A 20,225-nucleotide genomic window follows, 5' to 3' on the forward strand; every position below is an offset into this window, starting at 1 on the left:
CGAACGAGCCCCACATCATATTACATATGCTGTGATGGAGGATTGAAATTGTCAAATCCCTCTGAGCCACAGCTGGGCGACACTTTTTTTGACACACCTTGTGGTAGCGAATCCAAGAATTTAAATTATAAACTTCGCCGCGTCTCTTCCTCCCTTCCTCCCCGCCAGTGTGAGGCGCGGTCCCTTTAACAGAAAGAGCCTTGAGGCGGAGCTGGCCGCAAACTTTTACACAAGTTTTGAGCCTGCGACTGTGTCTGGCGTCGGGCCTCGGACGGGCCGTTTATGCAACTCGGTGGAGGGGCCGCTTGAAACGCCTCAGGCCAGCACCCCCGTCCCCTCAGGAGGGCCATGGAGTTCCCGCCTTTGGGCCTCGCGGCTCTCTAGAGTGCTGCCTCAGCGCCCCTGCTTCTCTCTGAGGGGAAGGGTCGTCGTCGGCCCGTATGGAATACCTCACCACCTTCACGGGAAAGAGCGGGCGCCTCCTGAGGGGCACTGCCAACCGCCTATGGGGCGCCGTGCCCGGCACTGGCAGCCCTCGACAGGTCCATTTCCAGGACTCGCTACATGAGGGAGAGCCCAAAGCGACGCCCCTGCTAGGTACGGAGCGCAAAAAGGACGGAGAATGGGGTGTGCGGGTCGGACAAGTTAGTGTGTGTGCGTGGGGGGTGGGGCATTTTCCTTAGTGTGGGAAGTTTGACATGGAGAGATCTTATAGGGGCTGTGGGGCGAGGGGGTTAACATTGGGGGGGAGGGGGTTGTGTGTATATATGTATGTATATAGGGTGTATATATGTATGGGGTGGGTAGCTTTTGCACGCATCTCCTGGGCTGTTGCAAGAGTCCTGAACATGTTGCACCTGCATTCTCCTGATTTCCTTGGGAAGTTCGTGGCGTTCCACCCTTGTTTTAGGCAACCATAATTAGTGTTGCAGCGGTTAGCTGGGCTGTTTCTCTAAAACAGGAAACTTTTCCCACGCTTAGGAAACAAAATCTGCATGCGCCATTTTTGGTTATTGCACGGGGAGTGGGGGGGGGGAGCAGTCCCATCAGTTTAACCAATTAGGGCTCGCAGTGGCAATTTTATGACTGTTTCGCTGTAAACTACTTTCCCCGCCAGGTAACTCTCTTAACCCTTTCGCAACCCTTTTTAACAGAGCACTCACGTGCAGAGTTACTGCACTCTAAACACACAGCCTGTGCATAGGATTGCACTGTAAATGTCTTCTCCTCAGGGGGAAACAAGGAAGGAGTTAATTGGAGGATGAGAGGAAGTTGTTAAGGGCGACGTGGCCGTAAAACACAGTTCAGTTTGGATTCGTTTAACTGATAGGGCAATGGCTTCTCCCCCCGACCCCCGGACACACACCGTGTGTGTTTGCATTGGAATATCAGGTCAAAATCCCTAGACCGCCCCCAACGAGCCTGAAATGGAAAAAGCTTGTACTTTTAATCATATATTGGGAATATGATGCTAATGCATTTAAATGCCTTGTTCAGTTTAGCAGAACTGTTGAAATGTTTACTATGGGGCCAGGGCCCAAGTATAGGGGGTTAGATTTTTCTGGGACGTTAAGATGCTGGCCTAGACAGCAAGTTCATAATACAATCTATTTATTAAATGTCAGATGTAAATAAAGACACATTTTTTCTCCTAGTCTGTGAGATGAATTGGGTATTGTGTGTATTGAGGAAGGGTGAGACTGTGTGTATGCTTATATTAAACCAGATAAATGGTCCTTCGGCTCTGGATCAGGCATCAGAGGTTTGGAAGGCAAATGCAGAAGTATGGTTTAAAAGAGTTCAGGAATAATTTGTCAGTAGCCTTAAATTCATTTGTGAAGTATGAGCAGATAATGAAAATGAGTGGAAATGGTAAAACAGCAAAGGCTTCATGATGTGTGTCTTATCTCTTCCAAATTTCGTGTGTTGGACGATGTTAGGTATGTATACCTATACCAAGGCATTGATAAAACATAGGGTACGTTGGGGATAGCACATTGCTTTGGCTTCACTAGTGTGACCTAGCACCAGTTTCCTCAGTTAAAAAGAGGATGGAAGAGCTCTTTTCTGGTCTTTGAAATGGTGATGAGAACTATATTCCTTTCTGGGTCTTGTTCAGGGTGTATCAGGGTGTTGAGTCCACAGTGCTTCATTTGACTAAATTGTGCTGAAGTAATTTTTAGGGTGTGGGTGATGGGGAATCTTCCCGTATAAGAGTGCCTTTTTAATTCCAACTGAATCACAGAAGAAGCCTCTTTGGTTCAGATGGGCTGTACCACCAATTATTGGGCCTGATTCTTCTCCTGCAAAAACTAATCAGTATACACACAAAATAGTGATACCATGTAGCACACAGGAGGAATCTGGTCATGTGTATTTACACATTGATTTGCAGGAATCATTCATTGTATTCTCTTTGCTTGAGCATCTCAGGAAAAATATTTAATAAGAATGTTTTTTTTCCCCTGTTTGATACCTGTGTGATGAAATGGCCTTTTATATTCAAGCAACTTAAGATTTGAATTCTATGATTCTGTTAGGCAGATGTTCCATTCTTTCTTGAGGGCTACACCTACAAGTATATGAAGATGACAAACATATGGATTGTCATAAGGGCACAGTAATCTGATAATCAAAATTGTCTGCAGTCATTGTCAAGTGTACATTTGTTTTGGGGTTTTTTGCCACCTGATTTGTGGAATGGCCTTTTTTCTATCTAGGGAATATTATTCTGTGAACTATAACAAGTTAGGTGAAAGATCAGTCCAGAAAGGAAGAATACCTGGTCTAAGATAGATAAAAATAGAAGTTGAGTAAGATGTTGTGATGATGGAACATAAACAAGCACATTGCTTGATTCTCAAGTCTAGCCTGGTGCGGAAGGTCCTCTTACCTGTTTCATGAAGTTTTTGGATAAGCAGGAACATGTGAGCTAATAATGCATTAGTTTTTGCCATCTGAGAAGTAAAAAGTTTAAAAAGATAAACATCAACAAAAAGAGAGAATACTTTTGACTGGCAAGTATTTGTTAAGAACTTTCAGGAGATCTGAATATTAAACTAAGCTAGATATTGAAAATAACAGATCCTGTAGATTCATTCCACTAATGGATCTGTAGGATCCAAGTAATTAATATCCTTGTACACACAGTATGACATACTAGCTGTCACTTTTGGATAATAGTCCTTAAAAATTAGTATCTGCCTATAATATGCACAGGAAGGTCATACAATATACGTTTTAGGAAGTATTTTGAGTGGGTAAATTTTTTTTAAAAAAAACATTCTTGCATTTCAAAATGAAAATCTCTCACAGCAGTTTTTCAGTGTTTTCCCAACATTTCATACTGGAAAATTTTGAAGAGAAAAAAGTCCACAGGAAACTTTTTACTCTAAATTTTCTTATGTTATCACAGGCCTTCACATCTCTAATCCGAACACATTTCTCTTTGTGTCTTTCACTCTTCTGGTTCTACCACCATCAACCATTAATTATTCCCTCAAACAATTATATTCTTTCTCCCTCTCAGCCCTTTTTGTTTATTGGAGCATCTGTGTAACTATCTCTCTTCTGAGATTTCTCTTTATGAAGCCTTTGACACAACAACTTAGAGCATTTTTAAAAGAATCACAAAAGATGCTGTGCCTTAGAAACTTTTTATGCAGAAGCTATGCTTGCAGGAAGTCTAGCTTTAATGACTGACCAAGGTCTCATCCAGTTTCCTGTCTAGGCTTGCTGCCTGATTGGTTTTTCTCATGCTCTGGTCATTAATTCTGTTAGCATAAAAAGCTTGTCAGCAGGTTAATTTGTAGTAATGGCAAGTGCCCTGCCACAACAATAGTACATACGTGAAAGCATGGCAGTGAATAAGCCCTCTTTCACTGAAGCATGGTAGCATGCTGGCAAATGACACCAATTAGTGTACTGCTTAGTATTTTTCTATGTAGTGGAGAGCAATGCTGAAAACCTGACCTCATCTTGCTTGCTTTACACCTCGTCAGGTTTCAATCTTTTACTGGTGTGCTTGGCCTGAGCAGTACTCCTCCACTCAGTCTGTTCTTGCAAACCTAGCTGCAAGTCATGTCTCACTAGCACTTTAAAGTCCAATTAGATTTCCAGGGCATACTACTGGACCCAAATCCTGCTCTTCTACTACGGACCAACAGAGTTACTCACCTGAAACTAACAGTGGTTAGAGTGTCAGACTAGAATCTGGGAGACCCAGGTTTGAATCCCCACTCTGGCATGGAAGTCCGCTGGGTGACCTTGGGCCAGTCACATATGCGCAGCCTAACCTACCTCACAGGGTTGTTGTGAGGATAAAATGTGAGGATAAAATGAGAAGGAAATGATGTAAGGTGCTTTGGGAAGAGAGGTGGGGTATAAATGAAGTAAATACATAATAAGGATCCCCTGTTGTTATAAATAGCAATCTTATTTTGCCCAGTGTCTGTTGCACACCATGCTTCACTTGAGACAAATTTGTTGTGATAGATCTGTTCACAGTAATCAAGACAGCAGCTTTCATGATGGTGTGTAAGAGAACTTTGAGCGTTTAAGGAAAAGCATTAGAAGTGGGTGTGTCGTTAAACGAAGTGTAAGTTATCCAAGCTTTTCCCCTTGGGAGTGTAGCAGAAAATTGGAGTGACTAGAAACCTGATCAAGAGATGCTGAGGATGTTGCTGAACTAGAAAAAAGATGTGATGATTGCATGGCAACCTGTTAAATCTGGCACTACCCTTTTTGTTTCCATCAGATCTATGAGCTCTATCATTCACTGTGGAAACGTTGAATTGTACTTGATCTATTACGAGGTCACCAAATGTCAACAAATATGAATTCTATTTGTCGCCTTTTAAGACTTGCTCTGACTAAAAAAGAAATGTAAAAATAGTACTTTTTAGTTTTGGGGTCCTCTCCCCCTCCCCACTTTACATGTGGCCTGTACGAAAGGACTTCTGCAGATTTAATTAGTGTAGTTAAAATGGTGCCCACCTCTGGATAGATACTCCTGTTTTCCATTTGTACGTGTTTTACCATAAATCAGTTTACATTTAAGATTATAACCTTTTGAACGCTGAAATAGAAATGTCAACCTGGATATTCTCAATTTTTTATGAACTAGAACATCACAAATTGAGTCAGTTAAGCCAAAGTCACGTTAATTTTAGTCTGTACAAAAACATATACATTGTATAATCCAAGCACATTTTTTATATACCTGTGATTTAGCTGTCTTAAATTCTATTATAGTGGAAGGTTAGTCGTCTCATTAACGCAGATGCTCCTTACTTCAAGAAAAGCCAGCTTCTACAAAATACATGATCATTTCAGTTTCCTAGCAGTGGTTATATTGATGTTATGTTTCAGGAGGAGTTGAACCCTGGTTTACACATGTAATAGAATATACTGATAGAATAACATATTTAATACTTTTTTTTTTTTGAAAAATAACTTCCTGTTAATCCAACTGTTGGGCAGCAAGGCAAATGATAAACTAGAACCTGTCCCCTGATATGTTCACTTTTAATTTTGATGGAACTTATGTGGGAAGGATTCAGAAGCAGTATTTTTCCTTTCCCCTGTTCTGAAGTAGTACAGTGCATCCAGCTGCCTCATTTTGCTGCATGTTAGTTTCTAAAGCAAGGCAAATAAGGCCCTGGTCCTAATGTTTTGTTGCCGTTTCATGTAAATAGGATCTCCTTACTCTTGGCTGAAATTTTAGTGCTGTTCTTGCAGTTTTTGAGGCTCTTGCAGGTTTGTGGTAAAGTGCTGTTAAACGTATATATGTCATGTTATGAGTTCTCACCTTTCTCTTTGATGGACAGTAGATGATACGTTGCAGTGTTTGGTAAAGGGTTTGGTTAAACTGAGTACCCTAAACAAACGAGTCCTTTTATTTTGAGAACAGTGATTCCACCACTATAATAATTTTCTTCTATAAATAACAAAACATTTAGCCTCCCACACCTCAGTGAGTGTAAGTTAATGCTATAGTTTCTTTCATAATGATTCATACCTACATATGTTCAAAACCAATAAACCCATAGGTTAATGAAGAAACCTTCTGAAAGGAGAAGAAATTAAAAGCTCTGTAAACTAAGAGCTGTTTTTTGTATTTAAATTTTTAAGAGAATCTGAAAGAGATATGAGAGTAGTATGCCCATCTTGTTAAATTGTATGTAAAGAAGGAGGTGTGTGTGTGTGTGGGGGGGGGCGTAGGTCTTATGCAATTGAGTAGCTCCAAACCCTGCTTCCATTGGCTCACTTCTGCTATTGAAAGAAGTGAAGCTAAGGTAAACCTTTAGGAGCAGTGACTGTTCAGCAACACCTCCTTCATTACCTCTCACTATGATTACCTACTGCCTGGAGGGGGAAAAAAGTCCTGTCCCTTTAATGTTGCTTACCTCCATGCCATAAAAGCTCCATTAAAGGGACATGACATTTTTCTCCCAGCCTGTTGGCAAGCCTACGTCTCACATGAGCCTGTTAAAAATCAGACCTCTTATCTTTATACATGTTTGCAGAGTGGCACTTAGACACTGCCGCAGTCATGGTTTGTTTGCCCACAAGATTAGTAGTGTTTTTTAAGATCAAGGAAAATTATTTATTGGAATAAATATTACAGGATATAGCAAACTTTTCCCATGACATTGGAAAACTTGTGTTTAATCTTGTGTGTTAAAATTGTGTGTGTTGAAGTGTTAACAAGCAATCCTGGAATGAACTAGCACATTAAATACAGCATGGTGTAACTAGCATTTCTTGTTTCACTGGTTTGTGTGCTTCTCTGTTTGATTAGTCTCAATCTGCACATTTAAAATACCAGTATTATTCTTTTTAAAAAAATCTTGCTTCTTTGAAAATAGTGTTACATGGCATTAATCTTTATAGATGTGTATTCTGGTTGGGGATCAGTTCTGTGCCACACTACTTCTTGAATGCATTGTCCAGCAGTGAACTTTTAGCATCGGTTGAACCTTCAGATAGTTGCAGAGTATTACCCATAATATTAAATCTAAAGGGCTTGTCATTTTACATATGTCTTCAACCATATAACAGGTAAACAGTGAAAGATTTTACAAACTATCTAATTCTTTCTTACAAATCCCCTCTCTTCCCCACCCCCCACCCCCACCCGGCACTTTCCTTATTTAATCAGATTAGTTGTCTACAATTGTGGCTGATAATATTTCATCTTTGGAGTAAATCACTGTAATTTCCATGGGGGGGTGTTGTTTTACCTTTTTGTCGCACAGTGACTAAGGCTCTTTTTTTCCAGTTTGCCATAAATGAATCAGATAACAATTATCATTTAGATAACAATTAATTTCTGGATGCTTGAGAGGCATGAGGAAAAAGTTTGGTAGACAGTATGAAATCTGTTCTAATGGACCAAGTTGTTTAGCAGTGAACAATGTGTTCATATGAATACATTGTAATGTAATCAGATGAATGAAATCTTAACTTATTTAAAACATTTGAATGTTGCCTTTCTGCCCAGTTAGAGCCCTCAGTGAATTATTAAAAAGATGTTAATAATCAACTTGTTAGGAAGTAAATATAGAGAAAACAACAATTATAAACAAGGTGGGTCAATGAGGGTAAGCCAGACAAAACAGAAAAGTTTCGTTGTGCTATTGGAAGACAATGATTGAGGGGAATTGGCCATTGCAGCCATGTCATTAGATTAAATAATACACAAACATTTGTGAGATTTTTATAACCGTTGTTTGTTGGATGATTGTGAAGTTTTCTTCTGCATAGTCTTTTTTTAAATGTGGTATTGCCTTTAGTACTCTTTTGCCTAAAGGGCTCTTTCTGCCTTAGTGTATCCTGTATTCAAAACTGGCTTATTCTATAGACAACTCTATTTTCATTAGTTAGGTGGGCAGAAATAAAAAAGTGGGAATTGCCTAGTTCCCTAGACATTTGGTATCAGTACCTTGGCATTTATCAAAACATTAGGAGGATCACACCAAACAGCAAAATTATGAGAGTGTTAAATTAGTAGTGAACACAAAGGTGATTTATTAACAGCAGGTTCCAGTATGCATATAAAGTGAAAAGTCATTACCATAAATATGGTAGTATTTATAAATAAATAAATAAATAAATATTACCAGGATATACCTAAGCCTTAGATTTCCACAAACTAGATTATCAGTGGGTAGGAATAATCTTTGCACATTTTTTACATTCTTTCATGGGTCAAAATTTAATTCAGGCCTACCTGTAACATTACACATCTATCTGAAGAAGTGAGGTTGTTTCTCAGGAAGCCTCATACTGAAACAAATGGTCTTAGATTGGACTCTGTGATGGGACAGGAAGGTTCTGTGGGAGGTACATCTTTCTTGAATTGCTTTCCCAGCTCAGGTTGTGCATGTGTGTATGTTAATTTGTTCTGATCCTGGCCTCTGTGAACCACTTTATTATAGTATTGTGTGTTTCTGAACACAGCTGAGACATCTTAATGTGTATTTCTCACAGGCAGTGTTTCCTTGGGATTTTTTTTTGGTATGCATTGCTTTGTTTTCCATTAGCCTGCTTATTTCCAGATCTAGCACAAACTGAACTATCTGTTCTGTAATTGGAGGTGGGGAAGAGTATGGAGCCAATTTTTTTTCCTGTTCTTTTTTTGTAAATCGTGTTTGTGCATCCGGTTACCACTGAATCTACTCCAATCATGAATTTGTTTATATAATTGGAGAATGTAGTCAGTGGAAAGATGGGGGAGGGGCTGGGAACAGAAAGAGGAAAGGCTCTAGACTGACTCTTCTTATAATAAATATTTTTAAGTTTGTACTTAGGTCCATAGAAATATACGGTTACCTCTGAATCATGCAAAATAGTAAGTGGAAAGGTGATTGTTCATATTAAACATACACTCTTAAATATGATATTTCTGATGCAATTAAAAAAATTAAACATGCTGATTTAGTTATAGTGTCATGGAAAGTTTTTGTGTACAAAGTATTCATACATCGTATTCTGTTTTTTGAAAAGCCATAGCTTGAAACTAATTTTGGAAATGGTGCATAGCCTGCTGCAGATGACAGGCAGATCCTGCGCAGCACACACCTAATTAAACATGTTAGAATCTTCATAGCCTTGCCCTATGCAAAATCTTCGTTGTCTGGTGATTTGTGAGTTTGTTAACACCCCAGACACTTGCAGGTACTTATATACATTCCTAGTTGTTGGAGCTGTGTTTACTGGTCAAATTCTTAAAGAAGAGCAGAACAGTGGTTTCCCTGTTCCGGCAGCCAGTTTTCCATTAGGCTGAGCAGAGAGTCACAGGGTATAAGCTGTGTAACTGGTGAATTAGATGTCTGCCCACAGGGCTGTAGTCAGCAGCCTGTGACAATACTAAGAGAGAGAGAAAAATGAATGTAACGCGTGCCTTGCCTCAATTTTTTTCAGATACTGGCCAGAAGAAGACCCTAGACAAGAAAGATGGGAGGCGAATGTCTTTTCAAAAGCCTAAAGGGACTATTGAATACACAGTAAGTTATTGCTTAGCTATGTTCTGTAGAAGAGCAGCATTTAAAACTAGCAGAAGAGCAGTATTCTGAAAACTTAAGAAAAAGAGTGAGTCGTATTACCTTTTGCTTGTTCAGTTTGTAGGTCTAGTCAGCAGCTCATCACCTTAGATTGGCAGGAATACTATTTTGAATTTCTTTTCAGGAATGATGTGAAATAATCCTGAAAACAAAGAGTTAAGCTTTCCGTTATGCCTGTGGATGTTAAGCAAGTTGTAAACAAAACAGTAAGTCAATAGAGCATTCCTTTTGAGGCGCAGATTATTTTACTTCCAAAAGCAAATCAGGTTTCCAGAATCCCCCTACTGCCTCTAAAGCTTTCAGCGTTGTTGATAGTCCACTGAATGCAGGTGAACATGATGTTAGCAGTGTCTTTAAAAAACATTCTTCTGATAATTTTGGTTGTTCTATTTCTACCTCAGAGCATGGCTCTGTTTTTCCCAGCAGTATCTGAAAATGGAGCCTTTCTATAACTATTACGTTCTTCAAATGACCCTCAAACAGTGCTGCAGTCAGCGTTTCGTGTTTCTGGTTACTAGGGGAAACTGAAGTGGAAAATGTTTTGTTATATATCGCCTATATAGCTAGGACTCTAAATATATAAATTTAAAATGGCAGACTGTAAATCAGTTACTGTGATTTTTAATCTGCATTGAAATAAAACAAATAGTCTGAACTTAATAAATAGCGTGTATTAGGCAATTATTCTTTGTATACAGTTGTTTTTGTAAATGTCTTACATATACTACTTTCCACTTTGAAGTTGGGCTGCCAGATTGTTTTCCTTGACTTGAAAAACTATGAAATGCAATTACAAAGTGATTTTTTATAAAAACTTTATGTAAATTACTCGAGGAAAACAAAGTGATGCAAATTGAGACTGTGACATTTTTGCATTGAACAAAACTGTTTTGAGTATCTTTTATTTATGACCCACAAAGCTTTTCTTCGGGGAACCTTTAGTTAATATAGTCTGTAGATATGAGTAAAATAACAGCTAGACAGTAACCTGGTTTAAGAGTTCCTATACTTTGCTGTAACTAGCACACTTGAACTATGTTTGGAAAAACAGTGGCTGGTGGTATATCAGTGAACCCTTTTAAGATCATGTTCAGTCAAACAACAGTGTGTCACCCAACTGAGATTTGTTTACACTTAATTTGTATAGTTCCTGCATTTAGTGTGTGCATATATAATGTATGCAGCTCTGTGTAATTTTGTCAATGAGTACTTAACTCATAAGTACCTAGATACAGGTTGAGTAGTAGTTAAGATCCTCAGGTCCTGCTAATTTCATGATTGCCAATTTCTAGACTGCAAATTGTATGTTACAGCCTATAGAACTATAATATAATAGAAAATGTTGTGCCTTATTCTGTAGACTTCTGTCAACAGCTTCTGTACCTCAAAAGCATCAGGACAGAGTTATTGCATAATGCCTTGGAGGGATTTTAATTTTTTCCTTATTTACTTTTCATTATTATTGTCTCTCCTTCCATTCCCAGTGTAAAAAGTCTTTTCTCACAACAACCCTGTAAAATAGGTTAGACTAGAGGTCCCCACTGTGGTGTCCATTGACACTTTTCCTGGTGACTGCCAAGTGTTTTCAGGAAGTGGGTGAGGCCAAATGGGGCTTCTGTCAAGGGGAGCTTCTGATTGGCTGTGCAGATTTTATAAAATATTTTTTGGCATTAGCTGCCACTGTAGCACAAGGATCTTCACTGTGTGACTGAAGGTAAGCTGTGTGTATGCAAGAAAATATTTTAAAATAATACATTCATTCTAAAAAACATCTCATTACACAGAGCTTCTGCCTTACATGAAATGATACTCTGTGTCAGAATTCCCAATTTTGAGCCCATAGGCTGAAAAAGTTTGAGGATTCTTGGGTTAGACTGAAAGAAAATGACTGGTTCAAGGTTATCTAATAAACTTAATGACAGAATATGTATTTGAACTCAAATCTCTCCAGTCATTATATGGCCTATTTAAATAGGTTACCTTTATTCTTATGACATGTAATTAACCTAAATTTCAATATATAAAAATTATTAAAATAGCCTTTCCTTCCCAACCACTATGCTTGGTTTTTCAAATGGAAGGATTGTGTACTAAATAGAGTATTTTCTGGAAAAGTATTCTTTGATGTTTCATCTGGTAAATAATTTTAATGTACAACATCTTTGTTCTGAGCCTATGCTTAGAAAATACTCTTGGGGGGTGGGGTTGGGGTTTCTGACATTTTTTTGACAAATAACAAAGTATGATTCTAGAGTTTGTTTGTTTTTAAAGAGAAGCAACTTATTTATTAGTACTGCAGATTCTCGCACCATATTCGTTGTTTGGCTCCAAAATAGAAAGAAATTTAATTTCCTATGATAAGCATTGCAGTTAGCGATCACTTAAAGCATATCATCAAGTTAGTTACATTTAATTACCTAAAAAGAAGCATTCATGTTCTGACTTGGAGATGCTGTCAGTATTCATGCTTATAATCTATCATACTTCTTGTGTTTTAAAAAAAATTGCTTTGAAGATCCATTTTCCTTGATTACTATAATCCAGTAGAGCTAGTACTCAGAAGCCTCTCCAAAACCAATTTTGTGTCTGTGTAAAATAATTTCCTTTGTATGTAATGTGTGTGGATATATACGTAGCTGGGCACCAGACTTTCAGTTAAGGCTGCCAGCAAAGACTGTATTTCAGGAAAAGTAAATGGAAAGTAGCATCGACTTATTACGAGTTGATAAAGACATAGTCATCAGGAGAAAAGGTGGCAGCCCTTCTTTTACGCTACCTTGAACTCCAGTGCCTCATTGTTAAAAAGTTTTTAATCTGTTCTCTTGTCCTGTAGTGACTTTGGAAAGATATGGTCACTGTTCAAATCTAAGCCTAAAGTTTACAAATTGTAAGTCTTTACATTTGGAAAGGTCATGCAAAGTTTTCAACTATCTTTGAGACTTTTTCCATGTGTTCTTTTAAAATGATACTGTCATAAACATCATAAATGAATATATAGAGTCAAAAATGGAAGAACCACCTAGAGCTTCAGGCTATCTGTTGGTTGCTTCAAAGAAATAGTTCTAAAATGCCGAATGCCATTTGTAGCCTCCAAAACACCAAAATATGCTATAGTGGCTGTCTGGCCTAGGTGACAATGGTGCCTGCCAACAATGTTTTAATAGGTTGTCATGTCTCTTCAGGAATTTGTTCAAAGTAGCAATTAAGTATTGCAAAGGGAAATCACAGAAATGTGCTGCAGACAAGTGGATCTAGCTATTAGCCTTCCCTGGATCAAAACCTGCCTAGGAGTCCTGTGAAAGATATTCTGGTCAAGAAAAATAAGGGACAGTTGTAAGAAATACAAGAGTTTTCACTTGTTTGTTCATAAATGTTAGTATTTGGTATACGCTTTGTTCTACATGTAAAATTTTGGAGGTAATGAAGAGAGAAGGAGCTGCACACTGCTAAACCTTATGCTACCTAGGCATATGCATCTTAGCTGTTCTGTCCTAGATATAGAAAAAGTTGAAAATAGAAAACACATTTTTTTATAGTAAACAAGATATTATTTGGACAGAAATGATTTCCTACGGTCACAGTAGGATTAATAGGCTATTTGTTATAAAGTTTAACAGCATTTCTACAGAAACCCTGTAACCATGTTACTATTGTACACATGGTCAATATATCTCATTCTCATAGGGCTCCATTAGTGGACATTTAAATCCAGAGATCGGGGCCACGGACAGACAATACATAACTTTCTATATGCATGAGAAAAGCCTCAGGTTTGCAGAAAAATCAGAAATGTTAAAAAAACTGGGGGATAAAACCCTAAAAAATAATAGTAGTGCCTGTGTCTTTAAGAAACAGATGCACCCAGTGTCCCTTGCTAGGCAACCCCAATTGTATTGCCAACTTTAAAGCCTTGGTTTCTGTTGGTAAAAGGTGGGTGTGTGGCGGGGAGGGGGAAAGAAGGGTGTTTTTCAGGGCTGTTTTTGCCTTTGAGGGAGGACTCATTAGGTCCAGGCCCAGTAAGCAACCACTGGGCAACTTAGTACCATGAAAGTTGCAAAACTCACGCAGGCCTGGCTGCTTGCTACTGTTCACCAGCAGCCACCCCACAATAGCCAGTGTAGTAAGGTGGTTAAAGTTTCAGGTTAGGAACTGGAAGATCAAGGTGCAGTTTTCAAAAAGAGGCTGGATGAATACCTGTCAGAGATGCTTTAGGCTGATTCTGCACTGGGCAGGGGGTTGGACTAGATGGTCTGTATGGCCCCTTCCAACTCTATGATTCTATGTGCAAATCACCACTCTGCTGTGGAAGCTTGCTGGGTGACTTTGGGTCCGTCACACATCCTCAGCCTAACCTACCTCACAGGGTTGTTGTGAGAAAATGAAGAAGAGGCAAATACTGTAAGCTGTTTTGGGACCCCATTGTGGAGAAAGGTGGGGTATACAGAATAAATATAGTGGAAGGTGGGGGCAGATAAAAGTTTGGAAGATAAAAGTTGGTCAATAGAAGTTTGGAAAGAGAGAAAGAAGCAGTGAAGATTAAGGATATGGGAACTGCCAGGAGGAGGGAAAGAAGACATAGTGTGGGGAGGGGGATAGAAGGGAAGGGAAGTGCCCCCTGCAAGTCCTTGCAGATTCCCCACTGCCAGTTCCAGGCCAGTGACTGGTACCACACAATTTAGCCATCGCTATCCTGGGTAGACTCTGCCATGGGGAGGGAAGGAGGGAAAGCTGAAGACGGGGGGTAGATAAAGGAAGGTTGACAGGTGGGTGGGAAAGAGAAAAGGAAGCAGGAAAAGCAGTCGGGTATGAGAGCTTTCTGGGGGGAAAAGACGGGTGGGGGGGATGAGATGCCTCTGCATGTAGCATGCTAATTGGGGGCAGGGGGAAGGGAATGGTCACACTTAATAAATACATAACCCCCAAATTTATTGTATGTCTACAGAATGCCCATAAAATGCCATTCTCTGATGTTGATTAGATTATGTACACGCACACACGCACATGCAAACAGGTTTACAGAGTGCATGGCTGGCCTGTTTTGTAGCTGAAAAGCCCATTTCACAGAGAATCACATTTTTACTTGATTGTATTCTTGAAATTTAACTGTGATGGCATGAGATGAATTAAGTTTGGGATTAGTGTTGCTATGGAGAGAATATTTTTTTAAAAAAATTCTGTTTTAGATATTCCTCATTTTTCTCTTTCAAAAGGAGAAATCCCTTTTCTCCCTCTGAGGTGGAGGACATCCTGGGTGATTCCCACCCTGTTGCTCACAAGTGTCCCCCACCCCCACCCCCCCGCAGCTATTCGGTGATTGCCCATCTTGTTCAATAAAGCACTTAGTTTTACCTTGCCTGGGTCCTCATGACTCAAGCTCCACCGGTCACCTGGAAATGCCCTCATGAGTAGAGGGGTGCTGTTTGGAAGGATGAAGGGAAGGGGGGTACTCTGGGCCCTCCCTGATTGAACTTATGGACCAGCGCGGTAGCAACCAGTAAGGCCCTTGACTGTTCCACAGCTGAAGTGGGCAGGAAGGAATGGAGGCGGGGCTAGAGGACTCCGAGGGGGAGGGACGCCCATAGTAGATCACTACCTGCAACACTGATGCATGCTCTGTGTAGTGTAAATACACAGGAGGGCGAGAGACCAGGATTCCCCACATACATAAATTTCATGTAAAAGGAATTTTGGAAAAAAATTCTAGGCACCATGATGACCTGGTGCTTTGTTGACCCCAGACATAAGATAATGTGATGTCAGGACACTGTTATACAAGATTGGGCTGCAACCAGCCCTAAATGAAGGCCTTTCGGTCTTCCTTAGCTATGCTAACTGCATTGTCATTGTAAAGTGAAAGAGTCCAGTTACCTTTAGCATAATTTGTTGTGTGCCAAAATATTTTCATGTTCTCTTCCTGTATGTAAGAGCAAATATGCTATAAGCAATGTAAACCAAAATATAAGCTATGAAACTACATCAGAAACATATTTATAATAGTGGTGTGGCTAGAATTAACTTGCTAATTCATGGAGAACTCAGATGGGTTAAAGTTGGTTAAACACTGTATTTACAACTTTCTGCTTAGGGAATGGAAAAAATGATCCTTGATAAATTAACCTAAGAAAGCCATTGCTTATGTTCACTTGGTATTTATTATTTGCACGCATCCTTCCTCCAAGGAGCTCTAGGGAATTTTGTGCTGTGCCCTTGCAGCAACTCCTAAAAGATAAGTTGGAATATGAAGGAGTGATTGCCAAAGGCCACCTGACCTTATTCTGCAGCTCTCTGCTTGCCTGTCTGTGTCATTTATTTGTACCAAAGTTTATCTTCTATGTGCCACTTCACATTATTCATTATTTAAGCATCACTCAAGCCAGCATTTTATGTAAGCAAAAAGTTAAGGGCATAAGTGAGTCAGCATGTAATCTGAAAGTTTTGGCAGCTGTTTGTCAGACAGATTTTGACCTAAAGTTTTTCCTATACTTTGTCAGGTCCTTCCAAAAATCTTTGGAAGTGCATCAAAAAGTAAGGCAAAATAGTCTTGCCTAACTTTCATTACAATTTTAAAATCTGTATTTTCATTTTTAAATACCACATGAAAGCTGCGTAGCAATTAAAGCACTCCTAGCTGATCTCCAGTATTCAAAATTTAGCTTTTTACAGAAAAAAAATCCTCTAAACATTTGTGTCATCCTGTAACAACCTGTCACTATACCTCCCCCAGGGTTTCCTCCTCCTATACCTAGAGAATGGTAATTAAAGAGGTTTGCCATTGTGCTGAGTTGGTGGAATCTCTCATGTTCCATAAATGTGAATTAACTGTAAGCTCACTGGGAAAAGTTAACTTACAACTTTTCAATAATCAATTGCTTTAAGGAGATACCAGGTTCAAGAGACTTACGTGATGTCTGTTAGATGAAGAGAAGAATTTTCTTTACGGCAGCCTTTCTTCCAGAATAAGATGCCCCCATTCCCCGTTTGCTACCAGTGGAACCTTTTGACTCTTAATAACATATTTTCAGCTTATTACAATCTTCTTTGGTCTAGTATTCTAAATATTTGGTGACTTGTGTTCTATTTTCTGTACTAAAATAATGCAAACTTATGATTTTAAGAACTTTGCATTTTAAAAAGCTTTTAAAAAAAACTTTATAGAAATTGCCTTCTAGACTACCATTTAGAATTTTATTGGGACAATAATGTGTATCTTGTTGAATGTAAATGCTGCATATAAACAATATGCATTTCTTTACAGGTTGAATTGAGAGATTCTCTGAATAGCATTGCCCTGAAATTCGATACAACGCCTAATGAATTGGTCCAGTTAAACAAGTTATTCTCCAGAGCAGTTGTTCCAGGACAGGTACCGTCTATCTTATAACTTACAGGGGAATGGATGAAGTAGATTTATTTAAATGCTCTTGAGAAAAAAGTTAACCTTCCTTTATCTAGCACTTATAAAGGCTATTCCTGTGTTCTAGTAGATGTCTAATCTGGCCAATGGGGCAAAATGTTGCTAAAATATTAGGCAGTGCAACAGATCTGGCATCACAGGGCATCCCATACACCTGAACGCACCACTGCTCTCCCTGAAATTTTCCTTTCCTCTCCTGGCATCTTACTTGGGAGAGTAGCTGACATCAGAAAGGGGCAAAAAGGAAACCGGGGTGGAACTATGACTCCAGATCCATTTAGAGTTTAAAAGGATAGTCCTATTTTCCCTGAAAACCTATCTTCACTGCTGTATTTTAGCTGCTATGCTTTATCAGTTTCTGGTAGGAGAACTTCTGTACCTTAGTTGGTCATCAGTTAATGGGGATGGGATGGGGGCGGGGTTGGGATTCCTGAATGTCTTTTAAAAATTAAAATTATCCTCCTAGGAGATACAGCGAGTAATTTCCCTTGTCCCTTGCAACTGGTACTTCATACTTGGTTAGGGAGGGTTTGGAGAGGTCCTTAAGCCTTGAAAGTTTTGTCTGCTCTTACGGGGCCAATGTTAGCCTGTGGGTCTAACTCTGCCTGATCACATTCTCTTCCCTTTACAACCTACCAGCAGGTGAGTTGCATGCCATGATGTATGAGTCTGTTTTCTGTTAACTTTATACCTGCTTTCATCCAAGCATTTTGGGTCAGCTGTATTTCCACCAGTAGCACGCATGCTAAGAAATCTTCTAGTATGCAAGGTATATTTGTTTATTTAAAATCTTTATATCCCACTCTTCTCCCAGTCTCTGGGACTCAAGGCAGCTGATTCAATGCCTTTCGTTTACAGCAGGTTGTCAGTAGGAGAGGCTTTACTGCAAGCCTGGGATTGGTTCCAAAGAATTAGAGCAGAAGCAAAACTGCTAGAGTGCTATATATACATATATAGGTAGATATAGGCCTAGAAATGTTTTTTAAAAATAAATGCTGCACAAACATTTGTGTTACGCACTGCTGTAGTCAGCATATTCTGTACTGGTTCTGGTGGTTCCCCTTGTGCAAGATGTTATGGAAACAGAATTAGAGAGCCTTTGTCAGGTAATGCTCTAGGGTGACATGTAAAATAGCCTTTGCATGAACAGAATATTTTGTTTATTTCTTCATTTAAATTATTTACTAACCATCTTTCCACCAAAAAGGAGCTCAAGGCTACTTAAAGCTGAAAATTGTAAATAAACAAAACAACAGTTTTTTACAATATGAAGCAAATAAGGATTAAGATACTTTCAATATGTGGAAGGGCCACCTTTGGATTCAACCCCTAGGTTTTACCATTCATCCTGTAGGTGGGAGAGCCAAATTTTTAAATTAATATATATGGCAAGAAGATACAACTTCAGAGTCACACCCTGCTACTATAACTTGTAAAAATAGTTTTGTCCATGATTGTGCAAAACTATCAAAGCAGTGTGCCTTATCAAGCAATGTGTTTCCATCATAATTAACTGCTTACAGCTGAACCTCTGTGATTACTACAAACATTTCAGCAGTACTATTTGTGAGTTTTTTTCTTTTTAAATAGATTTTATATGTTCCTGATCCAGACTATATTTCCAGTGTGGAAAGTTCTCCTTCTCTTAGTCCTATAAGTCCCTTATCGCCTACATCTTCTGAAGCAGAAGTTGAGAAAACAACTGTAAATGTAAGTAAGATGCGTTTTTGGTGGGATGATTATGAATTCCAACTTTCTTTAAGGTGGACAACATTCCTGTAGGATGTCTCAAAGCCACTGCGTGTACTCCCCTAATTAGTGCTATTGTGTCCTGCCAGAGGTGGCATGGCTCTTAAGAACTCAACTAGATTGCTTGAAGCAATAGAATGGGGATACTTTTGGCTAGAGACGTCTCTCTGTGTTAATATGTTGATTGTTATACATTCCTTTAGGAGATAATTAAGCACAAAGTTTCCCACTTGCATAATTAAGCACAAAGTTTCCCACAGTATGCATTCCGAGTTTAATATACTACTGACTTCTAGAAACATGCAAGAGAGGGTGCTGTGTAGTGTTTCTTTTTCCTTTCAGTAGATGGACTTGTTTAAGACTAACAGTCTTTGGCTCCGTGTGTGTGTGTGTGCACGTGTGCATGTGTGCACACAAATAATAGCTTGAAGTACATTTGCAGTACATTAGATTGTTGAAGTACATTTGCTTCCGATTTATACTGGCTGAGGAGCTCCTTTTATCTTTAACTTGCAATACTGGCCGCATTGCTTCATCTTGCGTTAGTGATACTAGAATTGTATTAGTTCACTAGGAAACTTGCTAGTCGAACAATATTGAACATTGTGTACTGTCAAGTATTGTTTGCTTGCTTTCTAGGATCAAGATGGGCCTGACTGGAAGGAGACAACAGCCACGCCGGCTTACACGTGCATTCGGCCTGCAAGAGTGGTGTCGTCCACATCAGAGGAAGAGGAAGCTTTCACAGAGAAATTTCTCAAAATTAACTGCAAATACATAACCAACGGCAAGGTAGATAATGTTTTGTCTCCAGTTCAGAACCAGTGTTCATATAGCGGAACCTTTTGAAGCTTCTTTTATTTATTTGAAATTAATTTCAAATGCTATATCTTGCCTTTCAGCTTGAATACAAGCTCCATCTATTGCACCTTGTAACTTCCTTTGTTATCATGATATAATTTTTCCCCTGGATTTTATTTGTAGATTTGACTGTGTTCTATCTCTTATCAAATACTGACCAGGGCTAATTCAGTCCAGGTGCTGAAAGATAATGTTGTAGGCAGCCAGTTTGTCCATTGGGAAATAGTTCATCCTCTAGAGCTGAGGAGCTTGAAGATTTAAGACTACTCCATAAAAAACAGAATGTGGGAGTCTGGGAAGAGCCAAAAAAACAAGTAGGACTGAACCTCCAGGTTTTTTGTTTGCCTTGAAGGCATCTCATTGAATTTGATTTTAAATGTTTTTCTTTAAATTATCTTCAGTCTTTGTTAAAAAAAACAGGAGGCATATACTACTGTTCCTAAGTTTTCTGGCTCATTCTTTTTTAGCTCATCCTTTTGTACAGTATTTTTCCCCCTTATCCAGCACAGGTGAACAGGTGATCAACATGAACTTGAAAGCAAAACCAAAAAAGAATGCTACAACAGCTGTTCAAGCAAAGAAGTCAAAGCTACAGGACTTAATAATTTCCCCAACATTCAAATAAAATCATCATC

At 39.1% G+C, this 20,225-nt stretch overlaps 1 protein-coding gene across 1 annotated transcript in view; it reads left to right on the forward strand.

Moving 5' to 3' along the window:
- The first annotated feature begins 212 nt into the window (after nucleotides 1–212).
- OXR1 (oxidation resistance 1) overlaps nucleotides 213–20,225 on the forward strand; it is a 62,146-nt gene continuing 42,133 nt past the window's right edge. The window contains exons 1-5 of the mRNA XM_054985448.1: nucleotides 213–597; nucleotides 9,427–9,509; nucleotides 16,822–16,929; nucleotides 18,571–18,690; nucleotides 19,369–19,521. Of these exons, the coding sequence (XP_054841423.1) occupies nucleotides 441–597; nucleotides 9,427–9,509; nucleotides 16,822–16,929; nucleotides 18,571–18,690; nucleotides 19,369–19,521 (621 nt within the window). The 5' untranslated portion in view covers nucleotides 213–440. The remainder of the gene's footprint in view (nucleotides 598–9,426; nucleotides 9,510–16,821; nucleotides 16,930–18,570; nucleotides 18,691–19,368; nucleotides 19,522–20,225) is intronic.

Source organism: Eublepharis macularius, chromosome 7 (genome assembly GCF_028583425.1).
Source record: "Eublepharis macularius isolate TG4126 chromosome 7, MPM_Emac_v1.0, whole genome shotgun sequence".
Taxonomy (NCBI): domain Eukaryota; kingdom Metazoa; phylum Chordata; class Lepidosauria; order Squamata; family Eublepharidae; genus Eublepharis; species Eublepharis macularius.